The sequence below is a fragment of the Condylura cristata genome, unplaced genomic scaffold (assembly GCF_000260355.1).
Source record: "Condylura cristata isolate star-nosed mole 26May11 unplaced genomic scaffold, ConCri1.0 scaffold00019, whole genome shotgun sequence".
Lineage (NCBI taxonomy): Eukaryota > Metazoa > Chordata > Mammalia > Eulipotyphla > Talpidae > Condylura > Condylura cristata.
Window position 1 is genome coordinate 13,362,008 of NW_004567120.1, and position 26,193 is coordinate 13,388,200.

Below are 26,193 nucleotides of genomic sequence, written 5' to 3' on the forward strand. Positions count from 1 at the left end.
GCACGGCCGTCTGGATCTCTCTGGACGTGAGGGTGGCGCGCTGGTTGGAGCGGACCAGGTGACTGGCCTCCTGGACGATGCGCTCGAACATGACCTTCACGAAGGAATCCAGGATGCTCAGGGCCTCCTGTGAAAGGCTCAGGTCCTCGTGAATTTTCTTGAGAACCCGGGGGAAGTAGGTGGTGAAGCTCTGGCTTTGTTTCTTGGCGAGCCTGCGGCGCGTGGACTGCTTCCTCTTCAGGGCCGCCTTCTGCTGCTGCTGCTGCTGTGATGAAGCTTGCTGTGGTTCTTGGAATGCTTGCACTGCACAGCCTTCTGCTTTGGGGCCTCCTTCTGCTCCTGCTTCTTTTTAGGCTCTGTGGACTGGATTTTTCTGGTTCCCTTAACCCCAGGGACTCCTCAGTGAAAGCCTCAGTGAGTTGGTCATCCATTTTGTAGTCTATTTCCTGGCAACTAGCAGGAATGACAGTGGTGGCCTTTGAGGGGCTGTGGTCTGCTTGTCTTTGTGGAAGTCATGCAATGGCCACCTCTCATCGGATGAAATGCAATGGGGACTGCCTGTCTTTAGGCTGCCTAGGCTTCTAGGCAGCATATGGGATTGGTTCATCCTTTTCCTGGACGTCACAGCATTTTGGCATTTGTTGACCTCTACTCTTCATGGTATGTCCTCAGAAAATCATTGAGAGATATCCTGTATAGCAAACAGTCATCTGAAAATATCGAATGAGTTGTTATTAAAGCTTAGCAGTGACGGACAGTGTTCCAATACCCCAGCCAAAAAGTATAGTGCTTCAGGACAGAACAGAGGCTACTTCTACATCATTATATTCAAATGAAGACAGGCATACTTGCAAATAGATTGGAACACAAATGAATGAAGTCCTGTCAATAAACCATGATGTTAAATGTGATTGGATGGGACTACTTGGCAAGGACCATTTAGAAGGTATGGAATAATGAGACCACCTAGGAGCTTCTAGGACCTGCACGAAGAGCCCTGGGAAGCCACATAGGAACCAGGCTAAGAAACCACCACATCCAAATTCTGATACAGAACCTAAGTGACTTGGAAAAATAGATAAACCAATATGCAGATACTGAAAACAGAAAAGGTTAATTTTCAACTATATCACCATTGGAAAAAATGGACAAAATATGTCAGTTGAGGAAACAATAAGTTACAGAATTGAATCCAAGTCTCCTCTCCCTCTCCCTAAAGGGTTTTACAGCCTATGGCAATGAAAGAGATTAAGGTCATCCCTTAGTTGTAGAAATTTCAGCTTCGGTTCCATGAGTGTCTGACCTTGGCAACCTAGATCATTGATGCCAGGTGTAAACCACTGTTCTCATTTGAAACATTTGTCTACCAACCCAAAATCACCTGTTTCTGCTGCTCTAAGCCACTCTGACTAGAGCAGAGACTTTTGGACTCAGTGCAGAGCTCCTGAAACATTAAGGAACCAAGCTAAGAAATCACCACTTCCAAATTCTGGTCCAAAACCTCAGTGACTTGGAAAAAGGAAAAAATAGATAAACTGATATGCAGATTCTGATAACAGAAACAGGCATATTTATAAGGTGGTAAAATATATACTTGAACTTTAACCAAAATTAAAATGCTCTCTTCATTCCACTAAGTCCTAGAAAAATACATATGCTAAGCTGTGTAATTGTTGAATGAATATGAGCACTGTTGACTGAAAGAAAAAATACAGAATTGTACATACATGTAATCTCATTAGTGAGGCAAAATAAATAATACAGTTCATATTATTCTATTTAAAGGTTAATTTTCAACTATATCACCAATGGAAAAAATGGACAAAATATGTCATTTGAGGAAACAATAAGTTACAGAATTGAACCCAAACTTCCTCGCCCTCCCCCTAAAAGGTTTTACAACCTATGGCAATGAAAGAGAGTAAAGTCATCATGAGCTATTGGTCAAATGATCAGGATCCTGAAAATAATCAACATCAGGTTAATAAGGTATAGGTTTTTTTTCCTATTAATGAAATAGTGACATAGTAGGAAGGGAGAAATTTCATATTAAAGAAGATGTAAGGCAAAATCAGCATTTAAGAGAGTTCTAAGCAATTATTTTTATAAACCAAGATGTTAAAGTCCACATAAAAATTAGCAACCATATCGAGTATCATGGTAAACGGCAAAAGAAAAAGAATCCATTCGAGAAAGCATAGCCATTTCAGACTAGTAAATTACAAACACGATTCACTTGATGATGTTAAAGGCAAAAGAATCATCCATTCTCGGTACAAGCTTTAAATCCTTTTGCTAATAATTTGTGTGTTTCACAAACATTGAATGCACTTGTCAGGATGATTATCACCATTATCTGGTATATTAGAAAATCATATAAAGGGATGGTGCAAGGATTTTAGTGCAAAAGAAAAAAAAAAGACCTAGGGAACAAACATGAAAGCAAATACATGAAAATCTCCACAGGATTGATTTACAGATCTGAAATAAAGTTTTCAGAAAGCACAGGCTCTTTTCAGAGATGTGTTTGTTCAGAAACAGACCCAGGGGCATATTCAGGAATAAAAGCATTTGACTTCTTTATATCATGCTAATTGTTGCTGCTTTAAAATGCCAATATTTGTCGTTCCAATGCTTTACCAAAGTTACCCTAGCACACAGAGTAGGGTACATGTTATAAGGCTTGTACATATTATATTAAAAGGTATTGTAATATATTGAATTCATTAGCACAGTTGTATGTTTTGACTGTTTCACACTTGAAAGTAAGCAGAAGCTGTAGTAAAAAGATGCTTTAAAATGCACTATCATTTTAAGGAAAACACTGGCTTGATGTCAAAGACTGGAAGAAACAATCAACATCTGAGTTTTAACCTGATGGGTGAATGAAGAACAAAAGGACCAAGTGAGCACTCGTGTTCTAATGCTGCTTATGAAAAAGACTAAATAGGTGGAGTGCATCGATCATTATAAACCACATAAGCCTGAATTTAGGGGAACGATATTAATAAAATAAAAATTCCACTGACCTGTAAAAAATTCCCTTTACTACGTAACACAAGCAAACTAACAAAAAGCACAAAAATAGATAAAATAAAAAATCTAAATATCCTTATCAAGTATCCGGACTTTGAAATTAACATTCTAATTCAATCAGATTTGCTTTTATTCTTTCCCAGTCTGTAATCATTCCTTTTTTAAAAAAAGATTTATTTATTTGTGCATACAGAACTGGGGTTCAGGCCAGAGATGCAGGGATGGTGAGAGGATTCACCAGACACAGAGTGGGGAGCAGAACAGGCAGATGGAGGACGTACACTGCTGAGGGGAGCAGCGGGCGGGTCTGGAGAGGTCTGCCGAGTCATGTGGATCACCTCTGGAGCGGTCGGGGTTCAAACTCATGCGGAAGTGGCTTTAGCTTCTTAGTGCTGTGCTTTAACCTGCTGCGCCACCAGGGAGGGCCTGTAATCATTCATTTTTAAAAACAAACTAAAATGACCTGCCACTGTGCATCACTCAAAGGGAATGTGCAATGAAAGCAGGCCACTGGCTCAAACAAGGAAGCACCTGCCTCTTACATCTTACTAATTGAACCACAGAGATGTTTTTTTTTTAAAGATTATTTATTCATACAGAACTGGGGTACAGGCCAGAGATGTGGAGGATGAGAGGATTCACCAGAGACAGAGCGGGGAGCAGAACAGGCAGATGGACGAAGTACACTGCTGAGGGGAGCAGTGGGTGGGTCAGGAGAGGTCTGCGACGCCATGTGGATCTCCTCCGGGGCAGGCGGGGCTCGAACTCATGCGGAAGTGACTTAAGCTTCTTAGTGCTATGCTTTAACCTGCTGCGCCACCAGGGAGGGCCAGATTTCCAAATTATTTTAAAAGTGAAAATGAGACAAATATATATATTTATATATGTGCATGTATAGGTGTATATGTATTCATATACACACTTACAGGCAATTTTGGACATTAACATAAGAACAGAAAATATTAATTTCAGTATGGACTTTCCGGACGTGTGTAACATGCTAGAAATCAATTAACTAGAAATGCACTGAGAATAATCACCAAATATTCAAAATTAATCATTAAGCAGTAAGAAAAAAAAAAACTAATAAAAGCCACTGGGACAAGAAGACAAAGACACAGTGGTAATTACTTTTACGTCATCATAAATTATAACATTCAAATGGCATAAGAAAAAGGAGTCATCTTAGCTCTTTCAATTCCTGCCTTCCACTTCTTAATTCTGTGCAAGGGGCTACAGACCCTTCCCACTCCCTGCTGTGGATTTTATCCATTCATAAAAAGAGCAAGAGAGAAAACAAAAGAAAAAAAAAAAACCAGCGAGGCAGAGTATCCCCTAACTCCTGAGGCCCCTGTATAACACCATAGGAAGCTTTCATGGGTTTAGCACTCCTTAATCTACCTGGCTTTGCCAAAGACTGTGACTTCTGGATTCCAAGTCAGATGTGTGTGAGATTTGAGTTGTTTCCACTGGAAAGTTCCATTTTCTATGAGTTGGAAGCCAGGAAGGTTGTGTATGAACGTTGAAACATTCTGGGCCGTAGTAGAACAAGGTAGACTGGAATAAACTGAAAGAGAAATTTCAGAAACTAGGGAAGTAAAAAAGGTCATTATTTCCTGTAAATGTGTATTTAGCTATGTTTGCAGGGCATGTTGAACCTCATTTACATACTTAGATGTATTTCTAGCATAAAGCAATTAACATAAATACATATGTGTGTGTAATTAACAAAGTGAAGTGGAGAGCGTTATACCTTAATATACTGCCATATCAAGTTAAGAATCCATGGATAATTCCACTGGACACTTTGGAGACTGTGAGTGAATACTACATCCCTATGGATATATGTTCACTTTACAACTCCCACCAGGAGCTCACCTCAAAAAAGGCTCAGTCAGTGCCCCTTGCAGCCATCTCTCACACACTATGGTCATGGGAATTCTGTCTCCCTGAAATGAAGATTACTGTGACTGTATCAGCCCAGGATAGGCGGCTCACTGGTGGTTGATGTATCTGATGAGGGCCTGGGTGCCCTCACTCACAGCGCGCTTGCCCATGTCCCGGGGAAGCAGCAGGTACACAGCTATCTGTATCTCTCTGGGCATGATGATGGCGCGCTGGGTGGAGCAGGCCAGGTGGCCGGCCATTCCCCTGGCTTAAGCACCCTAGCTCCAGTAGGAGGTCTGCCACATGCCCAGCAGAGTGCCTCTGGACTCATGGTATGTCATCACCCTCAAGTGTGCTGTCTGCCTGGGGACAGCTTCAGCAAGTCGTGGGCTCTTCTCAGAGCTTCCTTCCTAACCATAAAGAGAACCATAAGTCTGAAGAGAGGGATCTACTCTAGATTTTTGTCTGTCCCATTCTGGTGTTCAGTATTTTGTCAGTGATTCTGCTCACTCTCACCACCACCTTGACCTAAGCTCTTCAGTTTTGAAGCCCAAATTCATTATATGTCAGCATAGGCACACTGGTGGAGTTTCAGACAGTTAAATTATGAAACCAGGGTTGAGCTCACGAGCACTAATCAAGCAGCTGGTATTGTCAAGAGATTAATCTGATGGAAATCTCATTGGCTCAAATCAGTTGGGAGTGGCACTGTTGCCAACCAAGTAAAACGGACCGATCAGGTTGGAAATGTAGGTATTCTGGACTCACTCCTAGGAGTCCTTCACAGAGCTGTAACACCCACCCTGTCCTCTAGCACAACCACTACTCAAACCAAACTTTGGACCCCCACCTTGACATTGCCTGCTGAATGACAATAACAGCCATGTGCTCAATGTCTCAAAAAGGGGTGTTTGCTGTTGGTTAGTGTTCAGCTTCTCTAAGAACACAAACATTGATCCCTGCCTTTGACAGTCTGGCATTTCCCCCTGGTCCTATTTCCTCTCATTGCAACCTGTTTGGTGTCCAGTGCTGCCCAGCCTGGGCTTTGGATTGTTGTTGCTAACTGTTGAGGTGCCACCTCTGGAGAAATATTTGCAACAACCTTCACAGACCTTTGAGACATTTCCATCTAACCTCACTTCAAATTGCTGCCTGACCATTCCCTCTGGTCCTGCCTCTTTCCTTCCTCGCAGTTTCATTATCTCTCTCTCTTCTTTGTAAATATGCCCTGTTGCCACACCAGAGCCTGAGTTGTTTCCTGCAATTGCAGCTGTAAGTGCATGGCTGAGGACCCACCCACCATGACAATGGCTCCCCCCTTCCCCAGCCCCTGCACGGTTTTGCATGGTTTCCATATGAACGAATAATTAAACTTGATCCAAATTTAGCAACCTTGATATATTTGTGTGTTTCTATAAATGCAATTTATTCCATGGAAAATCATTATAAGGTTATTTACCATGTTAATTACCTGTCTTGAGAGATGAATATGGCAATTCCTATAGGTATTCTGTGAGTGACACAGTGATACATAAAGTGAACAAACTAATATGCCACCCATCAACTACCCATTTTAAACATTTTTCAACTTATACTTTCCATTTTTCAACTTACACTTTCACTTAAATCACTTAAATGCATAAATGAGTACTCAAAAAGTATACAAAAATAGATCAATAAAACTTTTTCTTTTTCTTAAGATTTATTTATTTATGCATACAGAACTGGGGTACAGGCCAAAGGTGCAGGGGCAGTGAGAGGATTCACCAGAGACAGAGTGGGGAGCAGAACAGGCCGACTGACGAAAGTACACTGCAGAGGGGAGCAGCGGCGGGTCAGGAGAGATCTGCCACGCCATGTGGTCACCTCCGGGGCGGGGATCGAACTCATGCTGAGGTGGCTTTAGCTTCTTAGTGCTGTGCTTTAACCTGCTGCGCCACCAGGGAGGGCCACCAATAAAACTTTTAATACAATTCTCTTTTGTAGTCACTTACCCCAGAAATTACCTTTTTTTTTTCATTCAGATTTATCCTATTGTAGTTTTACAAATAGTATTTTAAGTTTTAAATGCAAAAATTCTTTACATGCAATTTATGTCTCAGTGGATGATTAATTGTCCAATAAGAGCAATTCAAGTGTTGATTTGTTGACAGCCTTCCTGCAAGTGAAACATGAGAGACAAGGGCTTGCATTAGGAAATCAAAGGTTTATTCAAAGACAGGTATCCTAAGGAGATGGCTAGATTGGTGTCCCAAGAAACCATCTGGGATCTCTCAAATTGATAGTAGGATTTTTAAAGGGATGGGGGGGTGCATGGAACATGTTGATCATTATGTTCTTTTTCAATGTTATTTTGACTTGTGGCCATCTGGCCATTAGACTGGTGTTATATTTCAAGGACAGAGGTTATGGTGTCAACAATCCCAGTTCCTGATTTCCTTATGTAAATGTAAGGCTGGTAATTCACTAGATGAGTTCTCCATCTTAGTGTCAGCAGGTTGTACTTGTTTTCTGGTTTTTCCTGCAAAATGTTAAATAGGGCAGGAACAAATAATTTCAGCATTGAGAGAGGAACAATAACAGAAAATACAAGGAACTTATGGTTATTGGGCCCATGACAATTCCCTATTCAGTTTATATCCCACTCCTCATTGAGTGGCAAAGGATAGGGGTCCAACTTCTGAAACTGCTTTCTACCGAATAAGGGCAGAGTTTTGGGGGGCCTGTAGAGGAGAAGAATTTTCCCTCGCTATTTTGAGATACAACTGGTTGTCACAGGTTGTAATTCTGTTTATATCTTTGCGCTATAATTATTTGGAATTTTAATAACTACAGCCTTTTGGAGACAAAGGAAAATAAGCAATTCAGAAGAAAGGGGCCAAAGGATCATAAGAAACTTAAACAGGTTAGAGATAAACATGGGGTTGACTAAATTTCACTGACTAGTCACGGGGCACTTCATACTATGAAATGTACATTGTTCATACTATGAACTATGAAGAGGTTTTTCTTCAGAGAACTGTGGTTTTGAAATTCCATACTCTCCTTCCTCTGGGTAACCCCTTCTGTGCATTTTTAGTTCCCAGCCAGCCTTGAAGCTCAGCTTGGGGGTATTTGCTTTTATTGCAATCTGTCAATACAAGCCTGGAAGAGAAAAGTTTAGATAAGTTTCTTTCTTTTCTGCTTTTCAGGGTCTGAAAGGAATTTAACTATTTAGCTTCAGTTCCAAGTCCATACTGATGCAGCCAGTGGGGACTGCGAGGCTGTGAGCCACATTCATTGGTCCAAAGTGTAGTGGAGTGACCAGAGCCGAACCAATAACAGCCTTGCTGTAATAGTCATCCAGGAGACTGAGGGGGAAGGGTACAGTTCTTTGTCTTTTGGTATTTCTCTCTTCACTTGTTTTTAATCTTGGTGATTTAAAGCTACGAACCCAGACTACAGGATGCACATATTCCTGGCTTTTGGCATCATATATGAGAGAGGTGGTCAAGAATTAAGGGAACAAAGAGTTGCCTTTTTTCCTGTAAAATATGAATGTCAGGGTAAATTTCCTATGATGGTTAATGTAACACCATGTTTTCTTCTTGATCCAATGGCCTTTAATTTGAACAATTTAAAAAAAAACATTACTGAATTTCAATGACATTGATGATTTTCTACTTTTCTTTGTAAATTAATTTCTTGCTTCATACTCTATGAACCCCTTGAACATCACATTGCTTATTTGATAGCCCAATATTTTGCCATTTTTTTTCATTTGAACATTTATAATTGTTTCAAGTAAACTGTTCCTTTAGATGTAAAAAAGCCTCTGAAGAATGTAACTCCAAGTCAAACAATGAGACAAAAGTGGGTCATCATAAAATTTAAAACTCATCAAACAAGAGATTAGACTCTCCCAAGAAACGATCACAGAGAATATTACACATTTCATTATAGGGTATAGTGAAGGGAACCCCAGGACCCCCAAACTTGCTCGCTCTAAATAGGTTCTGCCATCTGCCACATCAAACCAAAACATACTCTAGTACATAAGAGCTTTAATGGAAATGAACATTAATACAATTAGTATGCAATAAAGAGATGAGAATGGAAAGACAGAACATAGTATTCAAATCAAGCACCTGAAGTTACTTACCCCATGCTGGGAAAATACCTAGCCAATCAGGGCTGTCCCAAAGCAGGGCCAAAAGCCTACCACAAGTCTAAGGCACCCTCTGGTTCCCATAGGAAAGATACAGAAGGAGTCCAGCATGTCTGGGATGGAAAGAGCAAAATCAAAACCAAGATAAAAGCTGCCATTAACCTCCCACGGGTCTCTCACCCACATCTGTTTCAGCCAGTTCAAGACCAAGAAGCAAGTGCAACTTCTTCACATATCTCTCTGCTCCCTGTGCCTCCTCCAGGTCTCCCTCTAGTTCCCCATCTTTCTTCCATAATTCTTTCGGTCTTCTCTTCAGCTTCTCTCTTCCTCCTTGCTCAGCTCCATCCTTCTTGGGGGGGAGCAGGGAACCTGGAACCACCCCTGTCCCTGGGGACCACCCTGTTCCAATTTGACCAAGCACTACTTGCTCCAGAGAAAACTGGAGGCAGGTCAAGATACTAGAAAGAGCTTCATTGAAAATGCAAGCACGAAGGAGTGGCAGTTTTTTCTCCAGAACTCTCTTTAGTAACAATTGAGACAACTTATAGGGCATTATTATTATGGAACATTAGAAAAATCTTACCAAGCATCTTTTAAATAGGAGCTTGTTGCACATACACCTATAAAAACTACCATGAAATCACTTGCAACTAACTTCTTCTTTGTGGTTCCTAGAAATTGTTCTGCACAACCAACAAAACTTTAAAAGCTGAAAGTCCTTTCCAGAGCCATGCAACTTTTCAGAAAAACAACGTAGAACCAGTTTGGGAAAAAAAAAAAAAGTCCATATTGAAGAATCACTTACTTTCTATTATGGTAATTTTGCTGCTTTATAATCCAGTATTGTGTGTGTTACATGAAGTCATTTTGGAGAGGTGTTAGGCTCAGAGAGTGGTGTCCTTGGGTTATCTCTGGGAAAAGTTTCACGAGGGATCCCCTTGCAGCAACACGTGGCAGGTTTCACAACTTCATTTCCCCATGAGGCAGAGATGTTTAGTTTTATCCAAAAGGGCAGGCTTATTATGAAAAGGGAGAGGAAAGGATATTTGCACAGACACAAGGAAGCAGAAAGAGCTGCCCCAAAGGAAGTTTACTAAGAGAGAGGCCTGTGTGGTCACAGGTGGCCACCTTGAGAGGGGAGATGCTTCTGCTGCTTTGCCACGGGAGAAGGTCGATGAGCAGAAGCATCACCATGGTCACAGGTCACAGGTGGGCATCAGGGCTGCTGCTGCTGCCGCTGCTCTGCAAAGGGAAAAGGTTGACAACACGAGCACCTGCATCGGCACGAAGGGAAGGGCCGCTGCCCCTTGCCAAAGCAGAAATTGCACTCAGATAGTCTTCTCTTCGGGAGGGGTTCATTCCTCTGTAGAGCTAACTTTAGTTAAATTAATTACTTCTAGGGTGTGACTAGGGCGATTTGTAAGGACCTGTGATTCTCTACAAGGGTCCTGTTTCCATAGCCCCACCCCTGGTCTGCACCTCCATACGCTTTCTATAGCAGTTTGATATTTGCTACAGCAGTTGGCTGTAGAAGGATGTTTCATTACTGTGACTTATTTAAATGACTAATTACTTCTACTCCCACCTCTGGCTTTTGGCCTTATGTGAACCAGGTTTCTGGTGTGCCTGCTTTCCAAATTTCTACTCTTAACCTCAATCATTACATACAAGTGTTCTTCCAAAGTTGCTCTTGCACACTGGCTCTAACATACAATTTCAGAAGTCATTTTAAGAAAATGAATACGCTGAGATATTTTAAATGCACTTTGTTTCTTTTGCATATGATTTAGAAAACAAAGAAGAGCATTAATATAAACATTAATAAGCCATTGCAATTCTTCATGGAATGATAACTGAGTCCTCAAGGATGTCTGACATAGAATTCTAAAAAGTAGAATGGTTAATATGTTTTGATTTTAAAGTCTGGAAATTGAAGCAAGAACATATTATTCTCTTTAATGTGTGATTGAGGGAAACTGGGAACCTGGTAAGCAATCACAATCTAAAGTGTAGTTTACTTTGAAGACAATTTGAAGGAAATTTATTCACTTATTAAAAAGGACATAATAACCTCAACCCAAGGAAAATAGTTTTGCTAGAATAAGAATATTGTTATTTAAGGAATTTTTAGCATTACCAGTGTTATGGATGTTAGTTAAGAGGAAGGACCCAAAAATAACATACAAATAAATAAAACAAAAAGTTGAAGACTAAATTTGTTTCAGCCAGCCTATAATCTGAAGTTACTGCTCTCACTCTCTCAGTTGCTCTGTCCCCATTCTTTTTCATACTTAACCTTTATTTTTTGAAAATGCAGACAATCTCAACTTGCACCTAAGTGTCACATGGATGGTGGCAATTTCCAATCTGTGAGGTTTGAAAATCTCCATAAGTCAACCAAAAGGGACCTTCTCTACTGAGTCACAACCACTAGACCAAAGTGCAACCTGGTGTGTTGCACAATAATAATTGTTCTGGGTGTTCAGCTTCAGTGACAGAAATGGTAAAGGGTTGATTTTCTTGCTGATGGTATCTTCATTTGATTTGTTTTCTGCTTTTAATCATAATTATTTGAAATACTATCTTAGTGCACCAGGACTGCTATAAAAAATACTGCAGGTTGGGGTCTTAAATTACATATATTTATTGATTCAAACCAATGGAGGATAAAAGTCCAAATATAGGTGTTGGTTGGGTTGATTCCATCTAAAAGGTGGGGTGAAGAATCTACCTCTTTCCTCATGGCTTGGCAATGGCCAAAATCTTTCTCCACCTCTTCACATTTTCTCCTCTGTATACATGTCTCTGTGTCCATTCTTAGTTTTTATATGAACACAAGTCTTTTGGGGTTAATTCCCACTGAAATAATACATTGACCACCCCCATTAAAGATTATTTTAGGGCCCTCCCTGGTGGTGCAGCTGGTTAAAGCACAGCACTAAGAAGCTAAAGCCACCTCTGCATGAGTTCGATCCCCACCTGCCCCGGAGGTGATCCCACATGGCGAGGCAGACCTCTCCTGACCCGCCCGCTGCTCCCCTCAGCAGTGCACTTTGAAAATCTGCCTGTTCTGCTCCCCACTCTGTCTCTGCTGAATCCTCTCACCATCCCTGCACCTCTGGCCTGTACCCCAGCTCTGTATGCAGAAATAAATAAATCTTTAAAAAAAAAAAAGATTCTTTAAAAAATTTTTTTTTTTGCATAGAAAACTGGGATGTAGGCTAGAGGTTCAGGGAGTGAGAGAATTCACCAGAGACACAGTAGCCAGCAGAAAAGGCAATTTGACTGAAATACACTACTGAGGAGAACAGTGAGCAACACTGGAGAGGTAAGCTGTGCCATTTGGGTTAGCTCTCTGGCCTGGGATGGAGCTCAGGGCTTAGAGTTGATAGTGCTGAGACTTAACCCCTGGGCCACCAGGGAGGTCCCAGTAAAGATTTTATAACAAAAGACAGTCACATGGGATAGCAAGATGGTTGCAGTGGAGAAGAGGCCATTATGAAAACCCATTAGATCTGCTCGGAGGACACAGAGACCCTATGGCTTAGGAGCTGGTGCAGCCAGAAGCAGAGGCACTAGCTTGCGAGACTGTACCAAATGGTAGGTGCAGGGTACCGCCAGCAAGGCCCAGAATCACTATGGCCCCATCTTCTGGCCACCTGCCAGGAGTTGGCAAAAGGAACACAATAGAGGCTAGGGAGGCGACCCTAAGCCTGTACTGTACTACTCTTGGCATGAGAGGGAGCTGGCACAAGCCAGGCTAAGCCTATAAGGTTTGCTGCATGTGATTCAGCAGTCCAGAGGTCATGCGAGAGGCAATGGGCAAGGTTGTCCCTTCTGCAAACCGATAGGTTCTTTACATAGAAAAGAGATTTTTACCCCTATTAAATGGACCCATTAATTCCTACTAGAATTACTGCTCCCTAACAACACTTTTAAGGATATACCTTAAAAGCCTGGATACCTTGAAAGTTAGCATGAACATTCACTGATGACTTCCGATTCATCTATTCTTAATTCTTTAAGTGCTTATTTCAATTTCTATGTTTTATGTTTAATACACATACATGGAGAACTACCTGTGCATGCATTATTATTGATTCTTAAAGATAATATGGTTTAAATTTTAAAAGTTGTTATTTTATTGATATCCCTTCTCTCCCTAAGTAGGTTTCTTAGAGAAGGGTTAATATGGATTTTTCAAGCAACTGCACATGTTTGTATATCAATTCTAGCAGTTGGAGAATTGAGTATTTTTTAAATGCCACCTGCCTGCAACAATCCTTTTTTTTTTCCCTTTAAGGCTCCAGAAAATCTGCACATTAACAAGGCAATTAAATTTCAGAATAAAAGTACTCCCTCCAAATAGCCATGATCTCCAGTCAGACTCCATGGTGAGCATATATACCACATTATATTCACAGCTCTGGTTCCCTGTGAATCTGCAGGATTAGATTAAATTCTTTCAGTAAATAATAACTTCTCACAAATTGCTTCCTTTATCTGTTTACACTGCGATATTTCCTTAGGTTTTGTGAAGAGGCAAGGTGAAATATGCATCAAATTAATAATTTTGCTCTCTCCTCATGTATATTCTCCTAAATATAGTAGAATTTTGTGTCATTCATTCTGAAAATCACATGACAATTCCCAAGATAAACTGCAACAAATGGAAAAAGCTACATGGCATTACTTAATTTTCACATTTAGGCCTAAAACCCCATAATCATGAAGTTTATCTTCAAACAGAACGTCTTCAAAAAACTTAATCTGTCCTCTGGCTTTCAATTTATCTGTACTTATATGATCTTCTTTAGGTATAACCTTTAAATTAAGTGACTCTCCAAATAGTGGTCCCATGATCTGTTGTAAAATTCCAGTTGTATGGCTTTAATAACTTCTTTGTAATATTCACCCTTGGTCCTGCCACTCTTTAGCAAAGACCACTTTATGCATTCCCCGATAGTTGCTTACACCTCTTACTGCATCTCTAGCAGTAGATTCAACCCCAAAGTCAGAGCCATGCTGGATTCTTAAAACACTGTCTCCATATATTTTTTGGTGCTCCTTCATTTGGTATGTATATGCTGATGAGTATCATGTCTTCTTGTTGTATTGTCTCTGTAATCATAATGTAGTGGCCACCTGTGTCTCTTTTAAGCTTTTTTAGTTTGAAGTCTATATTATCTGATATAAGAATAGCTGTTCCTGCCTTCTTTTTTTGGCCCATTTGCTTGTAAGATTGTTTTCTTTCCTTTTACTTTCAATCTATTTTTATTTAATTTATTTATTTTGGTTAGATGTGTTTCCTGGAGACAGCAGAATGTTGGGTTCTGTTTTTTAATCCAGTCTGCCACTCTATGTCTCTTTATTGCTGAGTTTAAACCATTTACATTTAGAGTTAATATTGATACACTGGCACCTACATTTGCTATTTTTGTTTTCCTTTTTGTGTTTTTCTTCCTTGTTTTGATCTGTCCACATTCACCTCTGTTGGTTTTGGCTTACGGACTTCTTTTAGTATTTTTTGGAGTAGGGGTTTAGTCGACAAAATTGTGGAGTTTCTGTTTGTCTGAAAATATCCTTATTCTTTCTTCATAGAGGAAGGAGAGCTTTGCAGGATAAAGTATCCTTGGCTGGCACTTGATGTCTTGGAGTTTGTTGACTATGTCTCTCTGCTCTCCCCTTAGTGTTTCTTCAGAAGATTTTGATGTCAACCTGACTGGTTTTCCTTTATAAGTTACTTGTTTCTTACCTCTTGTCATTCTCATTATTTTTTTCCTTGTCTTGGATTCTTGGCAGCTTTACTATTATGGGTCTGGCTGTATTTCTCCTTCCATCATGGTAGTTTGGTGTTCTTCTCACTTCTTGTATGTCCATTTTCATCTCCTACTTCATATTAGGAGAGTTCTCTTCAATTATCTCTGTAACTATTTTCTTGCAGTGGGTTTTATGCCAAGGGCACAAGGATGGTTCAACACCCAAAAATCAATTAACGTAATCTATCACATCAACTGACCAAAAAAATAAAAAAAAAACATATAATTATATCAATAGATGAGGAGAAGGCATTCAACAAAGTTTAACATCCATTTTTGTTTAAGTGTCTCAAAATCATTGGAATAGAAAGAACATACATGATAAAAGCCACATATGACAAACCTACAAGCAATATTATCCTCAATGGAGAAAAGTTGAAAGCCTTTCCTTTGAGATCAGAAACAAGACAAGGATGTCCACTATCACCACTGCTCTTCAACATAATACTGGAAGTCTTAGCCAGAACAATAAGACAGGAAAATGACATACAAGGAATCCAAATAGGGAAAGAAGAAGTACAACTATCTTTACTTGCAGATGATATGATAATATACATGGAAAATCCTAAGAACACCTTAGGAAAACTAATCAAAACCATCAACCAGTTTAACAAGGTTGCAGGTTATAAAATCAACACACAAAAGTCAGTAGTTTTCCTATACACAAACAACCAATCAGAAGAAGTAGAAATCAGAAAAACCATCCCCTTTATAATAGAAACAAAAAATAATCAAATACTTGGGAAGAAACCTAACAAAAGAGGTGAAGGGACCTATACAAAGAAATATAAAGCCCTGATAAAAGAAATACAAGAAGACGCAGGAAATGGAAAGACATACCCTGCTCATGGATCGGAAGAATTAACATCATCAAAATGGCCATCCTACCAAAAGCTATATGCAGATTTAACACTATGCAAATAAAAATCTCAATGACATTTTTTAAAGAAATAGAACAAATATTGATGAGATTTATATGGAACCACAGAAAACCTTGAATAGCCAAAAATCTCCTGACTAAAATGAAAGGGACCAGAGACATAACAATCCCAGACTTCAATCTATACTACAAGTCATAATAATCAAAACTGCATGGTACTGGAACAAGAACAGACATACAGACCAGTGGATTTGAATAGAAAACCCAGATATAAACCCACAGGTTTATGGACAGCTACTTTTGACAAAGGAGCAAAGAATATGCAATGGAACAAAGAAAGTTTGTTTAACAAATGGTGCTGGGAAAACTGGACTGCTATTGCAAAAAAAAAAAAATGAAGCTGGACTACGCACAAAAACGAACTCAAAATGTATTAAAGAACTAGACATAAGACCCGAAACCATAAAATATCTAGAAGAAACAGTAGGTGAAACTCTGCATGACATACACCTCAATAATATCTTTGAAGATACATCATCCAAAGCAAGGATAGTAAAGGAAAGGATAAACACTGGGACTACATCAAGTTCAAGAGCTTCTGTACAGCAAGAGAGACACTACACAAAACAAAGAGATACCCCACCGAGTGGGAGAAAATATTTGCACACAATACTAATGACAAAGGACTGATCAGAAAGGTACACAAAGAGCAGATAAAACTCAACAAAAATAAAGTGAACAACCCCATCAAAAAATGGGCAGAAGAGCTACAAAGACACTTCTCCAAAGAAGAAATGCAGATGGCAGCAGGCATATGAAAAAATGTTCAACATCACTTGTAATAAGGGAGATGCAAATTAAAACCACAATGAGATACCATCTCACACCAGTGAGAATGGCACATATTAAAACAACTAGCAACAACAAATGTTGGCAAGAATGTGGAGAAAAAAGAATTCTCCTACACTGCTGGTGAGAGTGCAAAATAGTAAACCATTATGGAAAGCTGTGTGGAGGTTCCTCAAATTGCTAATGTAGAACTTCCACCATATGACCCAGCAATTCATCACTCCTAGGCATATAACCAAAAGACACAAAAACATTGACTCAAAAGGACACCTGCACCCCCATGTTTATTGCTGCTCTATTTACAATAGGGAAGATGTGGAATCAACACAAATGCTCAAAAATAGAAGATTGGATTTAAAAGATGTGGCACATATATACAATGAAATATTATTCAGCAATCAAAAAGATAAAATAATGCCTTTTTCAGTAACATGGATGGAGCTGGAAGGGATCATACTTAGTGAAGTAAGCCGGAAAGAAAAAGAAAAATACCAGATGGTTACACTCATAGCAAGAGCATAAGGGATCAGGGGTTAAGAGAGAGAGAAGCAAAATGTAATAAAGCAAAAATGAAAACAATGAACAATGATAAACCAGACATTTTATGGGGGTGGAAAGGGGAGTGGGAAGAGTGCACTGGACTATGGTGATGGCACATGGGTGAATTGGTGGTGGGAAGCCCATGGGGATTACAACTGAGATGGAAAAAATGCACAAAATTAAGAAGGATGTAAAAAAATAAAAAATAAAGAAAAGAAAAACATTGTCTCCAAACATTCTTTCAGGAAGAAAGGATGACACATGCAATTAATTTGATAATTTCTGTCAGAGGTGGCACTGACTTCATGATGTGAGTCCAAATCTGTCAGATTCAAATGCCCTAAGAAGTTCTGTGGCTGCCCTGGTAGCTATAGAACATCACGATCAAGACAGAGCCTGAGTTAACAACAGGGAACAGGCAGGAGCAGCCGGTGCAGCAGCTGACACTAGTTCTTCCACCTCCCTTCTGCCCACCTCACCCTGCTTTCAAACTCTTAGAGTTAACTCCCTGCCCCAGCCAGTGCAGAGGAAGACACTTCTTTCAACCTTATTCTCCATTCTTTGGTGAATTTTTAGTGTTTAGCTGCTATTAAGAACACAATTTTTTTTTAAAGATTTATTTATTTGTGCATACAGAACTGGGGTACAGGCCAGAGGCCCAGGGGCGGTGAGAGGCTTCACCAGAGACAGAGTGGGGAACAGAACAGGCAGATTGACGAAGTACACTGCTGAGGGGAGCAGCAGGAGGGTCAGGAGAGGTCTGCCACACCATGTGGATCTTCTCTGGGGCAGGCGGGAATCGAACTCATGCGGAAGCGGCTTTAGATTCTCAGTGCTGTGCTTTGACCCGCTGCGCGACCACAAGAACACAATTTTAAGTTAAAATTATAGGGCATCAAAAATCTTTTCACAATTGATCTCATTTTGGTATATGTTCTGTATTTGGAGATTGTTCTTTTGTCAATCCTCTCTTAGCAGCTCACAGAGGTTCTGAACAGAGCTGGAGAGAGTAGCAGCCCATTTAATTTACTGATTTCCAGAGCACACTGACCATGTCAGGCATTTCTATTATAATCTCATTTTCTATAGTAAAACTAGAGGTTAATTGTAGGAGGAAAAAAATCAATAGTGGTATGAGTGTCCCCAGGGTGGTGTGGGTTTGGATAATGTCACCAAACTCGCTCAAAACCAAAACCAAGTATAATAATTAAAATACATATAGTGAGGCCTTTCAAACTTTAATCACAACTCAGTTCATGTTTACGGATGACCGTTAGATCTGTAAGGCAGCCTTCAAAGATTTTTCTGGTGGACATTACAAAAAGGTTAGAAGTCACCAAATGCCACTCCACCCTAATGTCACTCAGTCCCATCTGAGTGACAGGAAGGTTCCTTGCCCAATGATTGCTTCCAGCCATCAGTGTATTTTATCCAGTGAGAGGAGGCCATTGCCATGATGTCAGCAAGAGCAACCCCGATAAATTGACCACCGCCCCTCAGAGGCTACCATTGTCCTTCCTGCCAGTTGTCAAGATTGACTCAAAAATAGCCGATGCTCTCATCGAGGTTTCCACTGAGGAGTGCCTGGCCTAAGGACAGCCGGCAATTGCCAACACGCAGAGGCTAAAGAAGAAGCAGAAGGAGAAGCACAAGCAGAAGCAGCAGCAGAGGAGGCCCGGAAGCAGAAGCAATCCACATGCTGCAGGCTCGCCAAGAAACAAAGCCAGAGCTTTACCACCTACTTCCCCTGGATTCTCAAGTACATCCACAAGGACCTGAGCCTTTTGCTGGAGGCCCTGAGCGTCCGTCCTGGACTCCTTCATGAAGGACATGTTGTAGCACACTTCAAGGAGAATGATGCTGGTCACCTGGCCCGCTCCAACCAGCACACTAACTTCACGTCCAGAGAGATCCAAACCACGATGCGCCTGCTGCTGCCTGGGGACATTGATAAGCACGCCGTGAGCGAGGGCACCAGCTGCATCTGCAGGACCCTGAGTCCCCCAAACCAAAGGCTCTTTTCAGAGACCCAAATCAAAAGCTCTCTTCAGAGCTACCTCCTTTGGCACAAAAAGGCCTGTAGCTCTCCAAACATGGCCTGCTGTCTGTCCAGGACGCGGCGCCCTGCCCGTGCTCTCCTCAGTTGCTTTCAACCAATAATGAATACAATCAAGTTGGGTACATTAACTGTGATGATCACTTCCAGAGATACAGATTTCTGGAGACCTTAGAGTTTGAAAGATGCCCGCGAGGGGCTTTGACAAAATTTTTTTCGAAGTGCATCCCTGGTGGCTGTGCAAAGTGCACATGTACCCATAAGGATGAAACCTTCACTCACATTCATCAAAGTCTGATGGAAATAACCAGGGTTGCTTTAGATGGTATGGCAGCATAAAAAGGTATAAAATTGTGCACCTGACTTTGCTATTTATATGACATGTACGTTATGAATTATTTTCTTAATGATATCAGTAGCCATCCTGGTCCCTCACAAGGAGGACTAGGTGGTCACGTGCAGAGAGATCCAGACCACGGCCTTCCCGCTGCTGCCCAGGGAGACTGGCCGCTGGTTGTGCCTGAGGCTACCAAGGCCATTGTCAGGTACCGCAGGTGGAAAAAAGTCTCCCTTGGCATCATGTGAGCACGGCACACCCAAGGTTCCTTTTAGATCCACCTCACTTGGTGGGGAAAGCCCTGAGGTTGTAAAAAGTGGAACCTACTCTTGTTCTGGACCTTGTGGCATCCTCCCATCTTTAAAATATTTTCATTGTACAAATAATGAAACTATTATCCGGGTCTGGCTGCAGTGCCAACATTCTATTTCTATTTAATATCTATAATTTCAACGAGGTTGGTGAGGACTTTCCAAGCTCTCATGCTTTCACCACAACTGAGTTGATGTTTTCAGATGACCATTTGCTCTAGGGGGACAGCTTTCAACGATTTTTCTGATGGCGGTCACAGAAAGGACGGTCACGAAACGCCACTCCACTGTGATGCCCAGCAGGGTGATGAACCAATCCCTTGTGACTAGATGCCTACTCTGCCTCGAGACAGCCCGCCCCCGCTGCATTTCTTCCAATGAGAGGTGGCCATTGTGAGACGTCAGCAAAGGCAGCCCCTATAAAAGGGCCACCACTCGGCAGCCACCGTTGTCCCTCCTGTGCGCTGTGAGGGAGTTGACTGGAAATGGACGACCCTCGCCTCGAGACCTTGACTGAGGAGCCTTCGGGCTCAGGGGAGCCGGCAAAAGCCAGCCCTCAGAGCCAGAAGCAGAAACAGCCTACGCAGCAGAAGGAGCAGCAGCGCGTGCTACGCCAGCGCGCCAAGAACCGAAGCGATAGCTTTGCCACCTACTTCCCGCGGGTTCTCAAGTACATCCACAAGGACCTGAGCCTCTCGCAGAAGACCGTTAGCGTCCTGGATTCCTTCGTGAAGGACATGTTCGAGCGCATCGCCCAAGAGTCCAGTCACCTGGTCCGCTCCAACCAGCGCGCCACCCTCACGTCCAGAGAGATCCAGACGGCCGTGCGCCTGCTGCTGCCCAGGGACCTGGGCAAGTTAGCCGTGAGAGAGGGCACCCAGGCCCTCATCAGATACATCCACCGCAAATGAGCCGCTTGTCCCGGTGGCCACCTGAGCCCCGCAAACCAAAGGCTCTTTTCAGAGCCACCTCCCTTGTCACAAAAAGGCCTGTAGCTCTCCAAACACGGCCCGCTGGTTGTCCAGCCGGCGGCGCCCTGCCCGTGCTCCTCACCAGTAACGAATACGATCCAGGCGGACATATTCGCCGTAACCTTCACTTCCGGCTAGACAGACTTCCGGAGACCATAGTGTTTGAGATGTGCCCGCGAGGGGCACTGACTGAGATTTTTTTCAGGTGGATCCCTGGTGGGCTGTGTAAAGTGCACATATACCCACAGGGATGTAGCGTTCACTCACATTCAAGGTGTCCAGTGGAATTATCCCGGGCTCCTTTAGCGTGATACGGCATCAGTTTCTCAGTCCTTACATCCTTTTGTGGTAGGAAGGTTGAATTTAAAAATCCTCATTTTCCACAAATCACACATTTGTCTGTATTTTAAAACCAAATGTCATATATATTTGAAAGATAACTTGAAAATTAATATCACCTGTATTATTCACTTTATCTCCCCGAGGATATTACTTATGTATACAATTTGGTGTTTTGTTGTTGTTGTTGTTGTTTTTCAGTGCACTTTACTCATGTTTACTCAGTTATACACATCATAGTATTTTTCTAGGACTTACATATCTTAAAGAGAGACTTTTAAAGGTACGCATGTTTCAGGATATTCTACTTTTATAAACATAGCTGTTTCTGTCCAGTATTTGGAGGTTGTTTCCATTTTCTCTTTTTTCCAATCACTGAGGTCTTGGGGCAGAATCTGAGGCAATGGTTAGCCAGGGTGCTACTTTTCAGGGGTTCTGCCCAAAGTCCGTGACTTCCTGTTCTAGCCAGAGTGGGTTAGCTCTGGGCAAACAGTACATTTTGGGTTATTGCATAAATGACCGGGACCGTCTGGCATCGAGGATTGGTTGCAGAGGTCACACACACTCAGTGGACTGACTAAAGCTGAAATTTCTGCAAGTAAGGTGCTTGCCGTGGCGCCACGGCTTCCAGGTGCTCTCTGAGGGGGCTACAGAGGCTCGAGACAGTGTACTTTCCATGACTTCTAATTGGTCCTTGCCAAGTAGAACGACCCAATCACATTTAAAGTCATGGTTACTGACAAGGTTGCCGTCAACATTTCCTCCAATCAGATTAGTGAGCAGACTCACCTCATTTGAATACAGTGGCATAGAAATACACTGCGCTCTGTCACCCAGCAGCAGTGTGCTTAGCTGGCGTGCTCCACGTCGGTAACGTCTGACATTCTTCTCAGTCTGCCTTTACCAAGAAAGGTATTAGGAAAGCACACATTTTTACCGTGAATAAAATGTTGTCGGACTCCCAGCTATATTTTCTCATATATCTGGGCGCATAGTGTTTCTAGGAACACCACGATTTTCTTAACCATGTGACCTGATCTCCTGACCTAAACCTTCACTTCTGGAGGAACGTCATTATGTCCTTTTTGTTTAAATGATACTTGCCCACCCCCACCCCCGACCACCACCACCAGCAGCACCACTCATTGTGTCACTGCTGTAGGTTCAAATTTACCAGAAGCTCATTATGTTTGATATGGGAACAGAGCCACCTCACTCAGGTCAAAAAAGACCTGTGGTAACTCTGACATGCTGTGACTGTAGGATCATTCCAAGCTAACTGTTACCACATTTTATCTTGAGCAAAATATTACTGATCCGTATCAATGGATTTTTTTTTTACGTGTGTCTGTAGTGTGATATCTTCCATGGAAAATCATGATGCTTCCTTAAAAATACTGAATCAATCACTTTCTTATCGGGTCATTTTTACTATTTTCCTGCATCACCAGTTGTTTCAGAATAATTTTATTTGCCATTTTAATCTTTATTTTCCACAAAGGTTGAAGGAGTAAGCGTTCTGTTAAGCATACAATTTTTACACCGACTTGCAAATCTCCTGTGCTTTAATCACACCTCAGTTCATGTTTCCATGACTGTTAGCTCTATAGGACAGCTTTCAATGATTTTCTGACAAACGTTACAGAAAGGTTAGAGGTGGCTCCTTGCCCAGCGATTGCTCCCCGCCACTCGGTGCATTTTATCCAATGAGAGGTGGTCATTGCCATGACGTCAGCGACAGCAGAACGCATAAATGGGCCACCGCTCCCTCAGAGCGTTGCACTGTCCTTCCTGCCAGCTGTCAGGAAGCTGACTCCGAAATGGCCGACGCTCTCGTCGAGGCTTCGACTGAGGAGTGCCTGGGCTCAGAGGAGCTGACAGTCGCCAGCCCGCCGAGCCTGAAGAAGAAGCAGAAGCACAAGCAGAAGAAGAAGGAGGCCCTGAAGTGGAAGCAATTTATGCGCCTCAGGCGCGCCAGGAAACAAAACCAGAGTTTTGCCTCCTACTTTCTCAGGGTTCTCAAGAAGGTCCACGGGGACCTGAGGCTTTCACAGGAGGCCCTGAGCGTCCTTTATTCCTCCATGAAGGACATGTTAGGGCGCATCGCCCAGGAGGCCGGCCACCTGGCCCTCTCCGCCCAGCGCACTACCGTCAAGTCTAGAGAGATCCAGACGGCCATGCGCCTGCTGCTGCCCGGGGACATCGGCAGCAAACACGCCGTGAGCGTGGGCACCAAGGCCGTCATCAGATGCACCAGGGGCAAGTGAGCCGCCTGTCCCGGGCCACCTGAGCTCCGCAAACCAAAGGCTCTTTTCAGAGCCCCCAAACCCAAAGGCTCTTTTCAGAGCCACCTCCCTTGTCAAAAAAAGGCCTGTAGCTCTCCAAACACGGGCACCCTGCCCAAGCTTCCGACACTGCTTCTTTCCACCAATAACGAATGCGGTTTGAGGCGGGTACATGCGCAGCAATCATCACTTCCGGTTAGACAGGCTTCCGGAGACCATAGTGTTTGAGATGTGCCCGCGAGGGGCACTGACTGAAATTTTTTTTCAGGTGGATCTCTGGTGGGCTGTACACAGTGCACATGTACTCAAAAGGCTGTCGCGTTCACTGCATTCCCAAAAGTGCCCAAAGGACACTTTTTTTTTTTTTTTTTTTTTTGCTGTCAGGACACTAGCGCTTTAATGGATATTAGTGGCCACTGCTCAGTGGGCGGCTCTGCCCGAGGGGCTCAGGGTGGTCGCATTTGCCGCCCCCTGGCTGAGCGACAGTGGTGAGTGGGTTCTAGAAGGGTCTCTGGCACCCCAGGCAGCGCCAAGGGTCAGAACTCCCTTGCGTGGAGTCACAGGTCCTTTGTACCAAGCGTGAGCTGGTCTTGAGCCATTTCACTGTAGGCTTATACGGCATCGCCTTCTTTCTTTCTTTTTTAAAGATTTATTTATTTATGCATACAGAATTGGGGTACAAGCCAGAGGTGCAGGGGCGGTGAGAGGATTCATCAGAGACAGAGAGGGAAGCAGAACAGGCAGATCGATGAGGTACACTGCAGAGGGGAGCAGCGGGAGAGAGAGGAGAGGTCTGCCGGGCTCTGCGGATCTCTGCCCCGCTCTGCGGATCACCTCCGGGCGGGGAATCGAACTCGCACTGAAGCAATTGTGGCTAGCTTGCAGGGCTGCGTCCCTAACTTCTTGCACCACCAGGGAGGGCCAGGCATCGCTTTCTTTCACTTTCTTAGTCCTTACATCCTTTCGTGGTAGGAGGTTAGATTTAAAATCTGAACTTTCCACAAATCACACATTTCTCTGTATTTTCAAATCGATTATTATAAAATTTGTACGATAACTTTTAAAATTAAATCTGAATGATTCACTTTATCTCACAGAGATTATTACATTTAGGATTTTTTATTCAGTGAACATTACTCATGTTTATGCAACAATTTTACAGTTCGTAGCATTTTCTAGGACTCAAGTACCTTAAAGAGTGTTTTAAATGTACGAATGTTTTAGGATATTTTAATTTTTGTAAAGATAGATGATTCTCTTCAATATTTGGAGATTGTTGCCGCTTTCTCTTTTTTCCAGTCACTGAGGTCTTGGAGCAGAATCTGAGGCAATGATTAGCCAGGTTCTTACTTTCCAGGGGTTCTGCCCTAAGTCCGTGATTGCCTATTCTAGCCAGCGTGGGTTAGCACTGGGCAAACAGTACGTTTTGGGTCACTGCAATAAATGACCAGAACTGTCTGGCATCGAGGATCGGTTGCAGAATTCACACTCAATGGACTGACTAAAGCTGAAATTTCTGCAAGTAAAGTGCTTGCAGCTGCGGCTTCCAAATGCTCTCTGGTGGGGGGGCGGTGCGGGGGGAGGGATAAGGGGGCGGCTGCAGAGGCTTCAAGACAGTCTGATTTTCCATACCTTCTAATTGGTCCGTGCCAAGTACAACCATCCAATCACGCTTAAAATCACGGATCACCATTTCATCCAATCAGATTAGCGGGCAGACCCACCTCATTTGAATACAGCGGCATAGAAATACACTGCGCTCTGTCACCCAGCAGCAGTGTGCTTAGCTGGGGTGCTCGAACGCTGTGTCGGTAACCTCTGACATTCTTCTCAGTCTGCCTTTACCGAGAAAGGTATTAGGAAAGCCACTGCCAGAATTAGAAAGCACGCTGTGAACGAAGTGCCCCGATGTTGCGTACTCCATCTCTTTCTACAAGGTTTTGAAACAGGTTCATCTTAATATGATGATTTCATTCAAAGCCATGTACACGTTTTGCAAACGATCAAGGAGGGCATTCAAAGTATGCCTTTCTCCTGGACCACCACCCCAAGCTTCCCCATCACTTCCAGAGAGATCACCACCCGATTCTGATTCCAGTGGGAAAAACTCAAACCTCATACCTTACGGGCATCTGACTTGGAAATTCCCATGAGATGGAAGCCATGAAGGCTCTGTATTCCAAGCTGAAATTTCTGGGCTGAGGTAGAAAAGAACAAGATAAACTGAAATGAATTTGAAAGAAATTTCAGAAACCAGGGAACTGGGAAAGTGACTGTACTGAAAGAATATCATTTAAACAAGAAGGCCATGACTTTCCTCTAGAAATGTCAGGACAGGAAATGACGACAAGTGGGTAGACAACATTTTATTCACGATAAAAATGTGTTCTTTGTAATCAGAATGGGGTGAGGGTGGGGATAGACAGAGGACCTCACAGGTTTCAGATGTACAGATTTTTCCCCACCAAGTGAGGTGGCTCGGCAAAGAGTCTTTGATTCACAGGGCTCTGGTGGCCCGAGGCAGGCGCTCACTGCAGCCGGTGTATCTGAGGAGGGCCTTGGTGGTCTCGCTCAAGGCCTTCTCGCTGGTATCCATAGGCGGCAGGCCTATAGCCGCCTGGATCTCTCTGGAAGTGATGGTGGAAGCTTGGGGTGGTGGTCCAGGAGAAAGGCATACTTTGAATGCCCTCCTTGATCGTTTGCAAAACGTGTACATGGCTTTGAATGAAATCATCA

The 26,193-nt window shown here is 42.6% G+C and overlaps 2 protein-coding genes and 1 pseudogene across 2 annotated transcripts in view; 1 reads left to right on the forward strand and 2 right to left on the reverse strand.

The window, feature by feature from the left end:
* The window catches only part of LOC101628786, a 27,704-nt gene extending 22,521 nt beyond the window's left edge, over nucleotides 1-5,183 (reverse strand). The window contains exons 1-2 of the mRNA XM_012727062.1: nucleotides 5,079-5,183; nucleotides 5-280 (exon numbers count right to left, since the gene is read on the reverse strand). Coding sequence (XP_012582516.1) covers nucleotides 5-280; nucleotides 5,079-5,183 — 381 coding nt within the window. The remainder of the gene's footprint in view (nucleotides 1-4; nucleotides 281-5,078) is intronic.
* A 7,431-nt stretch (nucleotides 5,184-12,614) lies between these two features.
* LOC101629013 lies at nucleotides 12,615-20,231 on the reverse strand (annotated as a pseudogene).
* A 116-nt stretch (nucleotides 20,232-20,347) lies between these two features.
* LOC101629242 (histone H2B-like) lies at nucleotides 20,348-20,773 on the forward strand. Its single transcript, XM_004685909.1, has one exon. It carries the CDS (start codon nucleotides 20,348-20,350, stop codon nucleotides 20,771-20,773), a length of 426 nt encoding a protein of 141 aa, XP_004685966.1.
* The last annotated feature ends 5,420 nt before the right edge of the window (nucleotides 20,774-26,193 follow it).